This window comes from Phalacrocorax aristotelis, chromosome 2, assembly GCF_949628215.1.
Source record: "Phalacrocorax aristotelis chromosome 2, bGulAri2.1, whole genome shotgun sequence".
NCBI classification, from domain to species: Eukaryota; Metazoa; Chordata; class Aves; order Suliformes; family Phalacrocoracidae; genus Phalacrocorax; species Phalacrocorax aristotelis.
The window spans coordinates 6,775,419-6,794,844 of NC_134277.1; the positions used below are offsets into that span (position 1 = coordinate 6,775,419).

At 43.0% G+C, this 19,426-nt stretch overlaps 1 protein-coding gene across 1 annotated transcript in view; it reads left to right on the forward strand.

The window, feature by feature from the left end:
* LOC142052361 (sodium channel protein type 5 subunit alpha-like) overlaps positions 1 to 19,426 on the forward strand; it is a 176,503-nt gene that overhangs the window by 131,972 nt on the left and 25,105 nt on the right. The window contains exons 19-20 of the mRNA XM_075082263.1: positions 2,392 to 2,546; positions 6,397 to 6,570. Coding sequence (XP_074938364.1) covers positions 2,392 to 2,546; positions 6,397 to 6,570 — 329 coding nt within the window. The remainder of the gene's footprint in view (positions 1 to 2,391; positions 2,547 to 6,396; positions 6,571 to 19,426) is intronic.

The following is a 19,426-nucleotide window of genomic DNA, read 5'->3' on the forward strand; positions in this document are numbered from 1 at the left end:
GTACAAAAGGGGATTTCTGCTTAACAGGAGAAATCCCCACTTGCATAGTGAACAACCTGCTCATTAGGCTGTTCACTTGACGAATAAGGGATCTGAGCCCAAGTCTTTGGTCTTCTTGATCCAAAGCTGCATTGACAATGAGGTGGCCAGTGTACCTGCATAACAGCACAGTGTGGCCCAGACACCTGAATACAGGTTGTGGGGTGAGAAATAGTGTAAGAGTTTTCTGGCAGCACTGCTAAGAGGTACAACTGGTAGCTCCCACGGCCATGTCATGCTGGTGGGGTTGTCCTGCATGGCATCTCTAAGCAGAGCTGCCGTATGAGTAAGTTAGCTCAGGAATCCGGGTACCAAGCAGAAATCCATGCCTGAAGCCTGGTCCATGTACCTGCTTCCTAAAATATACCCAAATCACACTCATTACTGCCTCTGACCACTGAACTGGTTTTAGCAAAAAATAGTGACTAACATGGTATCCTTTTATTCCCTTGACATGATTCTCTGGTGTTCAGCATGGAAGTGCTTAGAGGGATAAAACAGTGCTTAGAGGGATGCAACTTTCCTCTGTTGGAGTGTACCTGACCTACAAAGATGCAGAGAGCTGGTTCTTACACTTCTGTCTTCTCCGAGCATTATCTTCTCAAAAAGATTGATTAAATTAGTGTATTTCAGCCTAGTCCAGAATTTCTCCAATCCAGAATATGGTGGAAAACAGGGAATGGGTGTGGGTCCGTGTGACAGAGGCACTTAGAGGACAGGCAGTTACTTGCATCACTATACCATTACCTTTGCATAAGTAGTTTACTCTCCTGTTAGTCCCATACCAAAACCTCATAAATCCAAGAGCCTACACCCACCAAAAGTCACAGAAATGTGAGGGAAAGGGGAGGTCTAGGAGTGGTTCAGGTATGAAACACCCTGCTCTGTAGCAGGGATCTGGGCTAATAAAAACTTACAGTAAATGCCAGGAGGATCACAGCAGGCTTAGCAGCTCTCTTCCTCCTGGCAGAGCCTGCTGCCAGCAGAACCCCACTTCCAGCATCCTGGGAGTCGCATTTGGTCTCCTCGCATATCACATGCAGCTCAAGCACCTCTGTTATGCCACCTTGAACGAGCAGCATCTGCTGTCTGCGTAACCTTGGCACTTACTCTCTTTCCTTCCAGAGCTTCCTTGCCTAAATATTATTTCTACTTGCAATAACATTGCATTACATCACTAGAGTGAGATGTCCTCCCTTGTCACTCCTGAGCAGTTCTTGTATGCTTCAAGACATGTTAGTGACCTTGGCCACATTTCAGCTACGGAAGCAGTTGGCCTGTGTTTTTTTTTCTCATGATGCGACTGATAAAGCTCCATAGCTAAGTCCCTATACAACACGTGGATTAAATGTAGGGTAAAAAGCTTGCTTTTTGAAAATAAAGTAGGTTCTGAGGGTCATTCACGTCAGAAAATGTTGTGAAATTTGAGTCAAATTATCTGACATAAGGCTGAATGGCCAGCCTGGAAAAGGATGAGACCTTGCTACCAGGTGTCCCCTCACACAATTTTAAGTTCTTACCCAGCACAAGGCACTGCAGATGGATCTGTCCATTGCCAATGACAATATCCTTTTGCTATTACAAATGCATGTTGCTAAGGAAACTACAAATGGCCATGGTTTTGCCTACCAGAAATCCTTGTGCGGTCCCCATTATGACCACAGGATTTAACTATTACACAGTTTTTGCTACTAAGGTCAGAAAGTGCTATGAAGCACCAGTGGGGAACCTGCTGTGGACTGGATATCTGAATTCCTGCTGACATCAAAGGGGATTTAACCACCTAAAAATATTTCCAAAGTTGTTCTAATGCCTCCTTTAAGCTCATGAGAGTCCAAGAGATCAAAATCTGCTCCTGCTTTTGCTGTCTGAGTCTATTCAGCATGTTGGTCCCATCTGCACTCTACTGCCTCCTCTCCTCACCTCCCTTTCATCAGATTGCCACTTTTAATCATCACTTCCAGTGGTATGGTAGTATCCTTCCTCCATCCAAAAGTATGTGGAAACTGTTGGTAATATCCTGCTAGAGTCATTAGCCCTGAGCAGGGGTGCTGCGTGAGCTCAGCTAACACAGTGTGATCGACCTAGGGCGCAGGTGACTCATGGCCAATAAATTCTCTATCATAAAAATCATTAGCAGAAATCACTGGGGAACATTTTATTTTGTATGTATCTTTTCAATAGACGAGTGAGAGGGGGAAATGGAAGGCAGAGCAGAAGAGGTTGATGAGAAAAACAAGGAGGAAAGACTCCATACAGCAACTTATTGCTAGAAGAAATCACTTACTGCAGCTTTAAGAATTAAATTGGCTTTTTAAACAGTTGCTTTGTTTTTGTTTTGTTCCTTTTCAGTTTGCGTGCGATTCTTCCCATGCTGTTTAGTGGACATCACAAAATTTCCAGGCAAAATTTGGTGGAGGCTGCGGAAAACCTGCTACAGAATCGTCGAACACAACTGGTTTGAAACTTTCATCATATTCATGATCCTGCTGAGCAGTGGAGCCCTGGTAAATGTAACAGGATTTCCTAGCTGGCTGAAAGCGGACATGGGTCTCAGAGAAGGTGTTCTCCAATTAGCTATCTCTAACATCTTAGGAGCCCTTACTGCTCGCTTCTCAAAGCAAAGCATGTTTGGGGCTAAAACAGGTCATCTGCTTTTCTGATTTCACTTGCCTTTACAGTAGGGGGGGGGAACTTTCTTCTCTTGTAACATAAAATCATGATGCGCACATGTTTTGAAAAGCAAATCCTTAAGAGGTCTGGGTGAGGAAGTATCCCCGAGTTACTACTTCAGCATCCCATGTCTGCTCCATGGTAGTTCCCATCTGGAGGGTTGTATTTTGCTTCCAGGGATGCCTTTTTTTTTCTTTGCTTTCTTTTTTTTTTTTTTTAGGCACATGTTGCAACCTGCAAAACAAAATCATAAAAAAAATCATAAAGCAAGACCATAAAAGCACAGGGGGCACTGAATCAGTGCTGCACATGGGAGCCTGTCATGTTTTGAATACTCCTTAGCTTAATCTGCCGTACCTTCCACGCACAGACAGCTCCTGCTTGCATCCAAACGAATGCGTATGTATGGAGGCTGCTTGGTCATTGCCCAGGACTCTGAAAAGGGATCCTCTCCTCCTGAGGTCCCACTGCGTACTGGCATTATCCCATCTGTATTATCAGCCCTGGGCTCTTCGTAGCAATGGCAGCATATATTTGTGTTGCTCGTTTACCTGTCATGAATGTCACTGAATTTGGTGGGATTTCTCTCCGGTTTTAATCCGGGCAGAGAGCAAAGGGGTACATCAAGCGTTCTCCAGGCTTTGGGCTGGTGGCCACTGATCTTCTCCTCCATGATGGAATAACAAATACACCTACTAAATTTGCAGGCAGTGCCATGTTTGGACAGGTTACCAGTGTTTTTCTGGAGGTCAAGATTCATCCAAACAGGTGAATCTGCCTTAAACAGTAAGAGGAACATCATCTTAGAAAGGTGCCTGCTTCATCTTGTCGGGAATAACCACAGGCAGAAAGGCATGATGGAGGGTGACTGGCAAGGTAGCAGATTTACTAAGAAGAGCTGGAGAGAGAACAGGTGACAAACAAGGCAGGGTAAACTACATCACAGCACCGCACGAAAGCCGAACACCCCACTGGGCTATAAAAATAAGCATGTTCTTCCACTCCAGTTGGCATCAAGGAGACCTCAGCTGGAGCACTGGCTTCAGCTCTGGGCATTCCACTTTGGGAAAGACATGGGCTAATTGAAGAAACTCCAGAGGAGAGCAACACAAATTATCAGTGGCCTAAAAAAAGAGGAAAACGCAGAAGTACTGGGTTTGTGTAGCTTAAAGAAAGTGTCTGCAGGGAGACAGGGAGGTGGAAGTACATAAATGTTGATGCAAAAAGGAAAGGAATGGACTGTTCTCCAGGTCCACCTGGGATGGGCTGAAATTTCCCAAGGGGATTTTATTTTATTAACAAAAGTAAGAGGATGAAAAACTTGGGTAAACAGTAGACTGCTGAAAATTGTCATAGCTTTGCTGAAATCAATGGAGTCTGACAGTTTTTGCACCAGCTTGAGAATCAGCATGTTAATTTTTTAACACATTTTAAAGGGGGCATGTCGCTTGCTATAATACACTTTAGATGAATACACTTCCTTACACGTGTAATTAAAAGTGCCTTAGATACTGAACACTGCAACATAAATCTCATTTAATTCTCATTGCATGCATTCATTTATTTTTTGTGATTTGCAAATTTAGCCAGTGCAATTCTGTATAAGGGCAAATTATGCATCATTTTCTCACGTATCAGCACTGCGCTTCAGTATTTGGACTGGAGACGTTGGAGGCAATACACAACTTCTTTCTTCTGTTATTCTGGGGTGAGCTCTTCCAAAAACTGAGCTCATCTGGCTACAGCCCTGGGACATGCTAAGTTCTTAAGGGAGTTTAAAAGCCAGTATATATTTGTGTGTGGTAGGTAAACCATCAAAATATATCTATAACTTACCGCAAAAGATCCAAAAACCCTTCTTATGCACTTAAGCCATAAGGACCCAGACTGGTATCCTGTTTAACTCTTTTTTAACACACGAAGCAAAGCAGAAGAAATAACCCTCAATGACATTTTATATTGCAAAGATTTCATCCGTTGTCACTGTGAAAAAATGCAAAGCACCAGAGTTTTGTCGTTTGGGTAACATCCACAGCTCGGGCAGAAGTACAGTGCACCTGAGGCACTCAGGTAACATATTTTTTATCCCTTGTTAAGCTGCTTCCTGCCTCATGGTGTGCTTTTAGTCAACAAAACACAATGTGCTTTTAGACAAGTTAGTAGAAAATAGGGAGCTCAAAGGAGGGAGGGGAGGAAATCACTTTAAACAGTTTATTATTTTTGCAGTAATTGCAAAGCAGAGCAAGTCACCTGACATAGTGAGTGAGCCCCTACGAGACATGATAAACTCCAGTCGCTCTGTGTATTGTTTTCTTTGGCTTTCTCCAACGGCTCTTTCACACCTTTGAAATATCATTTTTTTGAAGGCAAGATAGGAGACGGAGTTGCAGTGAGAACGTCACCCCAAAGTGTGGAGACAAACGGACAAGCTTTAGCACAGGCTGCCAAGGATTTCTTGTCAGTTTAATTACTGTTCCCTGGCAGGCAAAAGAGCAGTGTGACTGCTCGAGTGACAAGTAACACACTTCTTGTATCTCCAGGCACTGGGTGTTTGCTAACTTTTTGAAATTCCTCAGAAAGAGATACAGATCTTGAAATATGTAAATGCCGGTAATTAAGATGATTAGCACAGACCCTCCCAAATAATGTTTCTTCTTGCTGCCAAGTTCTCTGGGTCACACGACGGGACGACAGCAGCGTCAAAGCTGGGGTTATGCAGGTTACAGGGGTACGGGAGCAGCCTGTGCAACAACACCCGCTAGAGCAGCTGGGGAAGCAGACTGTAACCACTGCTTGACTCGAGCCCCAAAAAGGGCTGTATATATGCAACCCTGACACTAGGAGCCTGTATTTTATTTGACGAACATTATAAAGTGAAAGCTAAATTATGAGACAACCTTATTTGTTTTATTTTAATAGGCATATTGTTTTATGTCTTAAATATTTTTAAAGGGGTTATTAAGTTGCTTGTATTTGATACAGATACTGAAAGTCCTTTGATGATGCTCTGCATAAGATTAGTTAGAGAGACAGATGAGACGGGTAGACAGATACCTTGACCTTTAAAACATAACTGTTCTGTTAAGTGAATAATAATAAGCATTTCTTGAGGGAGATGGTTGTAGCTACCTGAAATGTGATGGCTGAACAGAAGCCAGGGAACTCCAGTACTCTATAACACAGGCAAGTTAATAACCCGATTTGTCATCATTAGCAATAAGATGTACTGGATTAAATGTAAGGGTCGGATTCTGCCTCCTAAAGACAGGCATCCTATGCCCTGGGACATCTGAGGTGCCCCGACAGCAGTGGCGCAGTCAAAGGGAGCTGAGGCAGGACGCCCTTGGGCAGCTTGGGTGGCACCCTGCTCACAGAGTCACGTTCCCAAATTTAGGGTGCTTAAGCTCTTACGCTCGAGGGACGTCTAGTCAGTGCAGCCAGTGGAGGCTGGAAAGAGACAGCTAAGATGTGTCCATTTTAAAGGAAAGCTGAACAGATCCCTGTTAGATTAGCATCAGTCCTGTTTGTGCCTGTGCACTCTTTCTGATGGTAACATTAAAATATATCAGAAATCACAGACAGTACATGATATCCCATAAAATACTACTACAGATCTATAGTGCATGACCGATGCTTTCCAGCACAGCCTAGGAGAAGTTTTTAATCAATCTTTTGTACTTGCAGGCTTTTGAAGATATTTACCTTGAAGATCGAAAAAACATAAAAACCGTGCTGGAATATGCTGACAAAATATTCACTTATATCTTTGTCCTGGAGATGCTCCTGAAATGGGTGGCTTATGGCTTCAAGAAGTATTTCACCAATGCCTGGTGCTGGCTTGACTTCCTTATTGTAGATGTAAGTATCATTTTGGAACTGTGATGCTTCTTGAGTTGGATTTTATAATGCATAAGAATGGGCTCTGAAGTCTGGCAGCTTTGCATTTGCAAAACGACAGCTGTCACTCTGATTCTGAGTAACAACCCTAGGCAAAGCTCGAAGGAGGCCTTGATATGTAACCGTGCATCCCCAGGAATCAGCGTGCCAGAGCAGAGAAGACAGCTTTGTGTCATTATGTAGAGGTGTCACCCTGCTAATTTGAGTCACATTCCCTTCTCGTCCCTAGGAACTCGTTCTTTCTTTTAGCATTTAACATCTCGTTCCACGCTCCCAGCTAGCACAAGGTCCGGTTACCTCCGACTGCTCCGCTCATGACCTCGACACACAACTCTTTCAGCAGATTAGAGAAGCTGTCCTTGGCGTAGTTTCCTGCCGAGGCTGCCAGCGGCACATAACAGTATGTTCAGTACCGCCTCCCGGTATTTACCAGTGAAGGAGTCCAGAAGAAGGTGTGAATACTTCTCTTGTCAAAGTGATTTCACTATTACAAAGCTTTACGAAATACTCTAAATCCTTGAAATATCACAATGCTTAGTTCCTTTATGAGGGATAGTCCATAAAAGGGAGTAATAGTTGAACAAAAGGGAGCTCGTGCCCCAGGAGTGTTGCCAGTACCAGGCATGTCCCCTCTGAAGTTTCTCATTGCCTGGATGTGGGATCTGCCAAATTCAGGAAAAGCCAGCAACACCGCATCCTCCAGGTGAGGTTTAACATTTCATCACAGCATATCAATAAGGAGGCAACTCTTTCTCTGAGACCATTTCTTCTTAGCTTGAGGTATTAACGTGGAAGGCTGGCAGAGCTCTGACATGACTGTGTAACTTACTAAACTTTTGATAAATTATTTTCCCCCATTTTACATCTGAACCTTGACTCAGGGGAGAACTGCACTTTCTTTGGCCCCAGTCCAGGAAAGCACTTCAATGGGACAATTTACTGGTTTGATGTTATGGACATGTCTAAGTGCGCTGCTGGACCAGAGCCTTTGGAAGCTCCTCCAGAGCTTTAACAAATTGATTTATGAAAAGGAAGTTCTTTACATAAATTGTAGGTCATAAATTCCTCTTTGCATACGTGCCTGGAAACCTCTTAAAGGGAAGGCACTCGTTTTTCACAGATTAGATTCAACAGAAGAGGAAAGCCTGGTTTAATTATCCAACCACAAAATTGGAAACCACCAGGTCCTAAGTTATAGCCCAACCCTGAACACTGTGCTCACTGCGGTTTGGGTCGAGTGACATAGCTTTTCTTTCCTGGTTTCTCCATCTGTAAAATGGGACTAATAGGACTCACCTGAAGTGTTACATGGGCTTCCAGGAATTTGTTATTGGGGTTATCATTTTAATGAGCTTCTGAAAACTAGAAGGGTTGGATGAGGGCTGAATATTGTCATGGCTATAGGTAGGTGTCTTCCTGACAGGAAAAATTTCACGATGAATTCACTGATCGGTTTGGAGCTCTGCTGAATCACTAGCAGTTTGAAATTGGTTCCACACTTGTTAGAAATACATACTTTATAGCATTACAGCTAATTAATATCAAAGACAGTAAACCAGTAACTAAGCTAAATCCTGTCTTCCATGCAAAAAGTCCCCCTGGGAGGGACATGAGAATGCAAAGTCAGTACGTAACCCAAAAATGTAGGCACGCGTTTGCTTTTTAAGTGTGGGGCTTGTGAGTACAATGGCATATTGTAGAGGCAGCCACAGCTGGGCTGGGGAAAGGGGCTTTACCTCCCCCCCCACACATCCAGAGCACTTATGGCATAAAACAGTGCTATGGGGGAAAGGGGCCCCTGCGACTCCCCGTATCCCCAGCAAATCCACCCCAGAGCCTTCTTACTGACCTAGAGGTTTTTATTTTCTTAACACACATTTAAATGTTGGTTTTGCAGGCTCCCAATCTAGCCAAAACTTTGCTCCACCCTTGAGTTGTCTTAGTTATTGATTCTAGGAAATCTCTTGCCCTTTAGTGTTCTCAGTGAATAAAACTTTTGCCTATGCTCCATTCTTTTCTTCAGTCATTTCCCAATGCAGTTGATGAGAACCTGGTACTATATTTTTAGCGGGTTTCACAGATGCTCTTCTCCTACCCTATTGCTCACACACCCTGTCACTCTGAATTGGCAGAGTAACACGCTATCATTTCTCGAGCACACTTTTTACTTCAATTTACATTTTCTTTTTGGTCCTTTGAGAACCAAATCACTGCAACTGAGCAGTGAAGGGAGTGAATGGGCGAATTAGCTGCTCCAAAAGAAGCAGATGAACCACTTGTCTGATTTTCTCAAATTTATTTGTTTAAAATTATTCACTTAAAAATTCCTGATCTGCAAATTATTCATTAGCAGTTTGGTATCAGTATTCAAAATTCAAGCTGTGGTGGTTGATTTTTCATTGGACATGTGAAACCATCTATCATCTGTGTTTTCTCATTGTACAAATGCAGCTCAGAATCCTTTTTCTGTTGTGAATAATTCATAAAACCAGCTCAAAATTTGCAAGTGTTCACTATTTCTAAATGGGAAATGAACCCAGAGGGGGTATAGGCATATTGCTACTTTTTTTTTTTTTTTTTTTTTTGTACTTACCCTGCCCGTGAGAGACCTTTGACAGTGGTTTGGGCCTGTGGAGCAGCAAAGGCTCCACCTCACGATTACTAAAGAAAATTCTGTCTTGCAAAGCCTGAACATCAAAACACCCAGTAATCCACAAACTGAGAGCTATTTTTGCTGGATGTAGAATCCCTAAAGGATGATCTCTGATAATGGGCTTCTCTGCATCTCAAAGAAGCGTGCTAGTGTAGCAAAACCATAAGAGCGCTTTTAAATACATTGCAATAAAATAAAGTCTTATCAACAAGGCTGCAACAGATTTCTGTGGGAGGAAGGGAGAAAGGAGTAATCAAACCACAAAATACAGGCTCATCTCAACTTGGCGCACCTGGGAAAGATGCCTTAGATATCTGCTGATATTTGGATATACTGAACAAAAAGCATTAATGTATATCTATATGTTACATCCCTGCAAATAGCAAGTGTACTGCTAAAAGTAACCCCCTTCTACACTGCAAATATAGCTTCTCTATGCACAGGAGCTGGCGTGATGGCCGCTCAGTCCACCGCTTTTTTCAAATCAGGGAAAAGCAGAGAATGTAGTATATCTGAAGCGTGGAACGACATCAACATCACCATCAGGAATGGTGTTTATGCACAACCCTTTTTACTAGGATGCACAGGCAAATATTTTTACAAAGAATAGATATTTTCCAAGCATTCACGCAATCAAAACCTCTTCATACAAAGCAGATTAAACAAGGAGCCTGAACTTGGCCAGACACAGAGGGACATGGCATTCAAAACAAATGTTTATGAAAACTGCTCCCAACCAGGCCTGTTCTGCGACAGGCAGACAGTTGGGGGGGGGGCAGATAAACTCCACCGGCTGTGCATGCTGGTCTCATGTTTGATGTTCCTTTCAATTGTTTCTTCTGACCTATAAATATTATCTTGTGCTTATCTAGTTTGAGCTTCAGCCAATTAATTCTGAGCTATGTCCCAGTCTCTGCTGACAGGGGATGGATTATTCCATTGCAGTGGTCAGTTTGGGAAAGGCAACAATCCGGAGCTTAGCATCATTCAAAGATGGGAGGTGCTGCAGTCAACAGCTTCTTTGCTCACTGTTCATGCACTGAAGGCAGAGGGGAGACACCAGTACCGTACAGAAGATGTCATGAGAAAGCTCTTGGGAAAGGGACGTAACATCCCAAACTCTTTAGTAAGAATGCTCAGAAAAAAAGTCACAGACAAGTTTCATTGCCTGTGGCATACGCAGAAAAATCCCCTTAAATGGGCACTGATGTCATCTCTCTACAAAAGTCCACTATCACAAATCCATCGTCTCCATTGCAGTTTTTAGGTTCAATTTAATTGACCAAAAGTTAGTCCCAACCCAGGCTTAAAAATAACGGATTGCCATTTCCTGATTTCAGAGATGAGGGGAGGTGAGGGTTTCTCCACCAATTCTTTCTCAGATTAGCCCATCTTTCAAGATTTGATACTTGGGAAAGGTAATTTTTTAAGCAATTGCTTTTTAAAAGATGCTGGCAGCCTCCTGTTCCTTCAGTCATCTCCAGCAATGGGCCTTAATGCGACGTCCTGCAGCGGGGAGGGGAAGATCATCTCCAGTTCTCAGTTTTTGCCCTGACGCCCACCAGTTTCTCTCCAGCTGAGTCACCACGCAGCAAGATTGCTCCTTCCATCCCTTTTCCCAGAGAGCCTGCTCTGCTGCCGTGGAGGCAGGGGCTCGCAGCAGCCGTAAGCAGTATATCTGTCTGCAGAATAGTTCAGGCAAGGCTCAGCAGTGGATTTTGAGGCCAGACATCTCAAATGAGCTATTCAAGGAGTCCACTAGGCAGGATTTTGTAAATACTTTTATGAACGTAAAATAATATGTAGGATTCCCCCCCCTGCATTTTGTGAGTGGTTATAACGCAACAGGCTTCTGGTGTTTTGTTGGAGCTGCTGGGTTTGTGCCTAGAGGTCTGTATTCCCCAGCGAGCAGCTTTCCAAATTTCCTGTTTGCTGCCAAATTTCCTGTTTGCTTGTTTGAGGACTTCTCATGGATGTTCAGTCATTACATGCACCAGCATTTTCACTGAATCCTTAAAAAAAAATACAGATATTACATTTTCCAAGATAGTTTCCTGGAAAACACATCCTCTAAGATTTCTAGTTAGGATACTTCTCTGCCAGGCAAATTAAAAAGCAGCTAATAGTCTTTGAGTTTGAGGCGACCAATTTAAAACAATCTTCCTATCCCTAGTTAAAAATTGAATGGAATTGAATTAAATTATGCCCTTGTGTTGGATTGTCTTTAAGTGACAATTAAAAATGTGCTGTGTGAAGTAAATATTGATGACTTCTGATTACTTTAATTGTTTTTTTCCATCTGTAGCCCCTGTTGATTAGCAAGGTGATTTCTGTTTGCTTTACCAGTAATTACACAATCTGCTGTAATGAGTTGTTCCCAAACAGCACTGAAATCCAATTTGTGTTCTTGGGAAGCTATCCTAAAAGCATGTGAATTTCATCTATTTTCTGTTCAGGAAAGCACACAGGAACAGAATGACAAGAATACTGCTGAGGCAAAGTAAAAAAAAATACAGCTTGTCACTCAGAGAAGCATCTTAAGAGTGAACTTATTAGTGCTCTCTGTGAGTTATCAAAAATCCACGGGTAACAACAGAGAATTATTACTTCAGAGTTCATTTTTTACTAGTTTTCTTCCAGTTCCTCAAAGCAAATACTCGTGGGATTTCTGAAGATGTCTCAGTGCTCAATCTTCTGGGCCTCTGCTGATGGCAGACAACTGATAGGAAATAGAATATCTCTCCAGAAGCCAGGGAGCCTGGTTTTGAAGAAAAAGAAAGAAAAAAAATATGCTGGTTTACTACATATTGGCTAATTCAGGATAAGTGAAAAAAAAACCATTCCCCATGAAGATGAGATAAGCGGTTTTAATGTGTGTTAGCAGGTCAGCGGATGCTGTAAATCTCCTTCTGCCTCCCCACGCTTTATCTCAACATAACACATGCAAAAACATCCAAATGTCTTGTCTTATCTTGGTTTGCACCTCATGTTAGTTACTGCATAGATGCTAAAAGGAGAGCAACTAGGCTTTGCCAAGTGGAAGTACAAGCTCGGTTTCAAACAAGGCACAGCAGGACAGAGCATGCTGCAGCTGGAGGAAAAGGGACAGTAAATGAAGGTGAGGAGAAAAGTCCAGCAGTAGGCCTGGCTCACTGCCTGCCTACGCCTTGCAAAATGGGTGCAATATGAAGAATTACTGGAATTACTGAAGAATTTCAATTACCGAGGGAGAATTTCAACTTTTGAAAGTGGTGTAAAAGACCCATCTCAGCTCAGATTGTGCTGAACTAGGTTTACCAGCCATTTTTATTTCCTGAATTGATTTAAAGACGGAGCACATTTCAATATCCTTTTTAGAAAAATATGCTTAAAAAGAAAACAATGAGTAAAACCCTTGAGCTCTTGCATGCAGCTTGCTTGGCCCTTCCCATTGCTGGGAGTGCAGCAGCCAAATTCCTTATACAGAGATGTTCTCCCTTGCACAGGGGATCGGACCTGGGACAGACACGTGCACTGTATTTAACTGTCCAGACGTCCCACACTCTCTGCAGGGACCGAGGAGGATTCTTCTACAGTTCCTCTCCCTGAAGACCAGCACCTTTACAATCCCAACTGTTGCAGACTGCAAACCACCCTTGTGGCTCCATCCAGGATGGCCAGGGGCTGCTCAAGAGACTGGTGGGAGGACAAGGGAGAAGGGAGGGGGAGATGCAGCCCACAGAGGGGTCAGGGATTCTTTATTAGTGGGGTGAGTGATTGAAGGAACTGGGATGTAACCTGAAAGCTGTATGCCAGTGGTTTAGAGACTTTGTGCTGGCATCCTACCCTGGTATGGCTGGCTTCGGGGTGCTAAGGCAAATAAAGATGAGGACTTGTAGTATGTACTCCTACTTGTACCATTGTCCTTGCTGGCAGAAATCAAGGAACCTATAATTCTTCAGAGTCCCTCTCCATTCTAGCATATTCAATACAATATCAGGATTAACTCAGGTTCAAGAATACAACTAAACAGAGATGATTTTCAAGCCAAGACTGTCATATTTCCCACACCAACTTGGTATTTTTCATATTGATTTGGAACATTTGATTAAATAAATACTTTAGGGAATCAAGCAAATCAAGAGCTTGTGGAAACAGCCCAAACAAATTTTTCTCTTTTTTTTTTTTTTTTTTTTTTGCATCATGTCATATGTTAAGTAAATTTGATCCTAATCCTGCCCAGAAATAAGCATCCCTTCAGCTCAGCACCTAAACCCACCGGCTGTGGTGGAAATGGAGCAGAGTGAATGGGGCTGAGCCCCCAGAGAAATGTTCTCTCAGTAATCACTGTGCACACCCCGGCATTATAACGCTATCTTCAAGTAATAAATAATAATCAAGCATATACCCATCTACTCCCGACAACAGCATTCAGCATCAAGGAGGAACCCTGGGATTAATTGTGCAGTGTTTTTGGAAAGCTTTTTAAGGGGAGAATACCTTTCTTCTTCAGCTGCCCTAAATAAAGGCCGCCTCTGCATGGCGGCTGGATGAGAAGCAGAATGTAGTTGATGATGAAGAAATTCTCTAAATCCTGGTGGAAATACCATACTTTTCAAGGCAGCTGCACCCACACAGCTACCGCTGCTGCAAGAAGGAGAAAGGCTCTGGGTGTTGGCCAAAGTTTGGCTGATCAAGGAGTGCCACGTGGTCCCCAAAAGTCACAGTGATCCCTCATCCATCCCAACCCAGTGCTGGTAAATGGGACTCAGAGGTCTGGCAAGGTTGTCTGTTTGTGGTGAAAAGGTCAATTGAGACAGGCTGAAAATCCATTTGGAAAGGGTGGGGTGGGAAAACTGCAGATCAATAAGTCAGTTTGCCGTCTCGCTGCATGTAAGCTCGCAGCAGCAGGTTATTCGACTCGCCCTCAGAAATTAGCTGAGGTTTAATTCTTGATTCGCTGCCATCTGCCTTGGGAATTGACTGGTGGTGTTAGAAAAGCCTAAGCAGGTGTAAAGGAGGTGACAGATTAAGAGAACAGCGAGATGTAAAGAGGTTCTTCTGGAAACCACCAGGAAGCAATTAGGATGCAAGAATGATTTATTTAAAAGCATTTAAGCCAACAAGAGTGTCACATGCTGTTTGCAACAAGGCTGCCCTCTGAAAAGGAAACATTGCCTCAAAAAGTGTGGACATCAGGGCCAGGAAACAAGCTGAGAAGATGGAATATTAACAAAGTTTCACAGCCTTAGTCTGAGTAGTAGATGGGGAAACAAAAACATAAAAGAAGAAGAGGAAATATCCTGGAGAAGAAAAAAATGTCAGTGGATGATGTAAAACCCTTTTTTAACCTGAGTTATAAGAAGTAGTGTCGGGCTTTACAGGAGATAATTTTTGTTTATAATTAAGCTAGGCACTCACGTAGCCCATCATATTATACTACATGAGAGCACTCCACAAACAGTAATGAACTCCGCTGCTGGTGAGAGAAGCTGTTCATTAACTGGTTTGCAGACATGCTTTGATCTCCGTGCCATGGGCTAACTCCAGAGCAGCCCTGAGGAGTTTGTAGCCTTCACCTGGACGTGAGGGTTGTGATTCAAGGAAACAGGCAGCAGCGATGGTTTAGGTCACCTTAGTCTGTCTCTAGTGTCCTAATTTTAAGACTTTCCTTTAACTTGATGCCCTTCATTCATAAAATGCAATTTCTGGATTGGCAGGTATAATCATACAGTTCGGCATCTATATGGCAGAAAATGCGATGTCAGAGTGAAAGGATAAAGAGATATTAAAAAAAAATGTTGATAATAAACATCTGCTCGGAAATGGTAGATACTAAAGGGAATAACCACCTCATTACAAGCCCTTTTCTCCCAACAGTGTTTCACAGTGGCAATAAGAGGTTCCATGTATTTCAATTTATTTGCAATTCCCCTTTCCCTGTAGTTTTTCCAGTTTGAATTTGGGATGCAGACCTAATTTTACCCCTTTTCAAATCAAGGGGAGCAACCTGGGACCCCAGACCTGGCTCTAAAGGACACTGGGCTGCTGCCTGGGCTAAGATTTCCTTGGGTAATGCCATCCTTGGCAGCAATAGAAAGGAGAAACCAGACTGGATTGAAAAGAGGCACCCAAAGTAGTCCAAGTTCTCTTTCTTATACATTTTTTTTAAAGCACAATTAGGGAGAGGGAGAGACAGGTGTTCCTGGAGCATGTAAAAAGCTATTTGAAAGCACTGGGTGCCTGCATTAGCTGAAACTGCTTATTTAAGTAAGTGGTCAGAGCTTTCAGCTCAGCTGCTGTGTTCCCTTTCAGATGCCCTTTTTTCCCCGCTCCCTCCCCTCTATTTTGAACAAGCAGGTTAATTTGATGAAATCCCTGGCCGTATAAAACATACGCTGTGGCCCAAGCCAGGAAGGAGGTCTCTTTTTTCTCTGAGACAGCAGCTTGCAGGATATCGCTCACAGATGTGTGCTGCAACAGGCAGACCTTTAGTAGAGATTCTTCTGTTCTCACGGGTTTTAGTCTGTATATGGCCAGCCAAGGAGGATTTTGACCATTGCCCAGGCAGAACTACTTGTTCCCTGGGCTCTGCTATTAATTCATCTCAGTGGTGATCTGGGCTTAATTCAAAAATGCAGTATATGCCAAGTAGCCTGTGCCTTTAAATGGTGCTTCCCAGGTCTGCTTCCAGCTTGGTCCAGCGGATGCTCGTTTGTTATCTGAAATGATGTGCTGTTAGGCTGGTGGGAAGGAACATGAAAAACAAAGCAGCAGCCCCTATTCCAGCTCAAACCCACTTCCTCGCTATAGGAAACTCTGTCATACTCAGGTGAAACATCGCTCCCAAAGGCTGCACCCTTCGGCTTATGGCCGCCAGCAAAATTTCATGGCTCGGGAGTCTGTGCGTGCTACTAATACGCTGTTAAAATGTATCTATATAGGAAGGAGCCCCACTACTGTTATAAATGCAGTAGCTCCTTGGAAGAAAAGTCTGTGACCTTTTGATTAAAGACCTTTTCCCCTGTGTGCGCTGAAAAGAAGCTGCATTATTGCATTTCCTATTTTATAATTGGTCTTCTGCAGCCTTAAAATTCTCTTCTGACAGTTTTACTGGGGTTTACATTGGTTTACAGCACTGATTTCTTAAGTCACTGTCCGAAAGCGAACACATATATACCCATTGTATAAGTTTATCTGTGTGTTCATAGTGAACAATTTTAATTGCCCAGAAATGCTGCATAGCTGTGAGCGCCAAAGTGAGCACTCCGGGTACCTAACACCACATGGGTGCTGCCTGCATACAAACGTGAGTCTCTTTGTCATCTCAAGAATGACAATATTCTACTAAAATAATATAAGAAAAAAGTGGCATTTACTAAAAAAAGGTCCTGGTTCCTGGACAAGATTTTTTTTTTTTTTGTCAAATATAATCTAGTAGTAGATTGTCAAAATAATTAAGAATTTCAGGCATTAATCTCATTAGAACATATTAGCAATAATTTGAACAGTTATCAGTGAGGCTAGTCTTTTTTCAGAGATCATTGCCTGTATTCTAGAAGTCTAAATTCATTGATTCTTCTTGGTTTTGCCCTGGAAACACATATGAAAGTCATACAATGGGGCCCTGTAGACCCGAGCTGCGAAGCCATACAGATGGCAAGAGGCTGGCTTTCAAAACACCAGCCACAGGGCCTGTAATCCCCATGGCTGGTATTACTAGTGTTCAGTGCAGTCACAAGATTTAAAAGCTCTCATTTTTCCCTTGAGCATAACACTGAAAATGGCAAGAATGAAAGCTGTGGGGTTCATTTAGCTCTCCCTTTACCCAGCTCTAGGGGGCTGCCATACAAACCACTGTAAAATCTGTGCAGGTAAACTTGCAGGTAGGAGTATAGAAATATAGAAATAGAGGTATATAGGTATACAGATAGTATATATTTATAGATATCTATATAGATATATAGATATCTATATTTGGGCAAAGAAGGTAAGGAATGGGGCAACAAACTTCTTTAAATGCCAGCATAAAGGAGAGCTCAACACCACCTGTGTGTCTACAATGACAAGAAGAGGCCAAGGTGTGCAGGTAGCATCGACATGGCTTTGCCTGCAGCTGGGCTTTGCTGGGAAACCCTTCCACTGAGGCAGTCAGTAGATGTTGACTCTTTCAAGGTTCCCACTCTTTCGGGATGGAATAAACTTTGGGAAGTCACTGACAGCACTAAGGCAGAGCTCTTGGGTGTGCTGAGATGGCCTGAGGGAAGCAAAAGGGAAGAGCTGCCACGTGATTGAAATCCTAGCCCATGTGGTTGGTGAGTTTTGCTGTTAATGTCTGTGGAGGCAGGATTGTATAACTGAATTATGAGGAGCACTCTCCACCTTAGTGACCCTCATTGCTGGCCAGGTTGTACAGTGGGCTTTATGCTGGATAGCAAATTGCAGAGAGGACATCACCCTGAGGACTTCAGAGGAGCCGAATAAACAATAAGTCAAGGGGATAAGGAACCATCTAGACCTAATATGGAGAATATTATTACTTAAGTTTAGGGAAGGAAGGTTTAGCCAGAAAGCTGTGAAAGCTTCTTAGGAAGACCTAGCAGGTTCTGGAAAGACCCTCAAGGGAGAAGCTAGAAGCAAAGCATCTGCATATAAGAACAGTAATAAGGCTTCTTGGGTCAGAAGAAGTGCACAGGAGGATGACAGGGTGTAGCTTAACCTGTAGGCACACATGCCATGTGAAAGCTCAAGCCCAACAGCAGGCTGTACATTTTATGGGAAATGGTTCTAAGTGATAGTGATTCCTTAGGATTCTCCTGCTTTCCACAATGTTACAGTGCTGCTCGGTCTTCAGAGGTATTTTTTTTTCCTGAAAAACCAGTAAAGAGAAAACATGAGAAACATGTGCCATGTTGTGAATCTGGAGGTTAAGTTGACCCTGGAGGTGTTTTTTGGGTACCAGCAAGTTTCTGATACCAAGAAGAGTGCAAAGCAGAACCTTGAGCAGCTCTGGGCTGCACAGCCTTTTAACAGGGAAAAAAGTAACAGAAACAGCTGACTTCACCGTTTGCTGTGATTATGTGGGGCAGTCAGCACCAATTTTGAAAACTGCTTGATTTTTTCCCTAAAAATAGCCTTCCAGGTCACTTTTAATCAAGTCCAAATGGCCAAGTCTCCTCGTTAGTAATTATCCTATGAATAAAATTCGACGGGGATACTTCCAAAACCAATAGCCGAGCATTTAAACAAGTTGTCTCAAACTCAGTTCTGACTCCAGCCTTGTAAATCATTGCCAGCTATCACACAGCTTCATGACCTAATCCTCTGAAGAGATATCTAATGCTGTGTAAATCTGTGTCAGGAGGACAACAGCACCTGTGATGATTTCAGGGTGACATTTACGGCACTCTAAAGAAAATGGTAACCCACTCAGACCTGAAGCCTGGCCTTGCAGGATTTGAACAGAATATCTTCTGCCTTGAGAGAAAGGGGGTTTATAGGATATGAGGGAGGAAGCATGTAGATGCACCAACCAAGGCAGTTTGAAGACCTTGAGAAGGTCTGACTTTCAGACATTGTGGGTGAAGCTGGCAAAGAAGGGTGTCGGCTGCCCTGTATTTGATTAATTTTCTTTTAAATCTCTACATTTATTTCACAAATGAATGAGCTTCCTTTGGTATGTGAGCGTATGGATCTTGGTTTCTATCACTGAGCATGCTGTCGCTAGGCTGCTTTTCTTATACCTCCAGCCTTTCTGGATAGGGAGCTCCAAGGCCTTGTGGGGTTAAGGCCATTTCCTACACTAAATTTTTGACCAAAGACAGAAGCATGTGCCACACCATTATTCCTATAATATGTCAATAATGCCAATTATATTACAGTTTTAAGATGCCTTAGTTGAATGGCTTTAGTGTATAAGTATGCTGTGCGTTTGCTTACCGCCATTAGACAAACCCTTCATCCCTTTCTCCTTATTTAGGCAACTAAGTCAATTGGGAGAGTGAATGGCAGGAGATGGCTTTGGCCTGTATGTTAATGCATCTTTAGAGTACAGGATGTAATGAAGGCTGGTAAGAAACAGGGAAGACAGAATATGGGTGCTGCCCCAGTTTGGAAGTGTTGGTGAGTTTAGGATGGTTTTGAAGTCAAACCCAGATTTTCATCTGTGAGCATTGACTGAGCAGG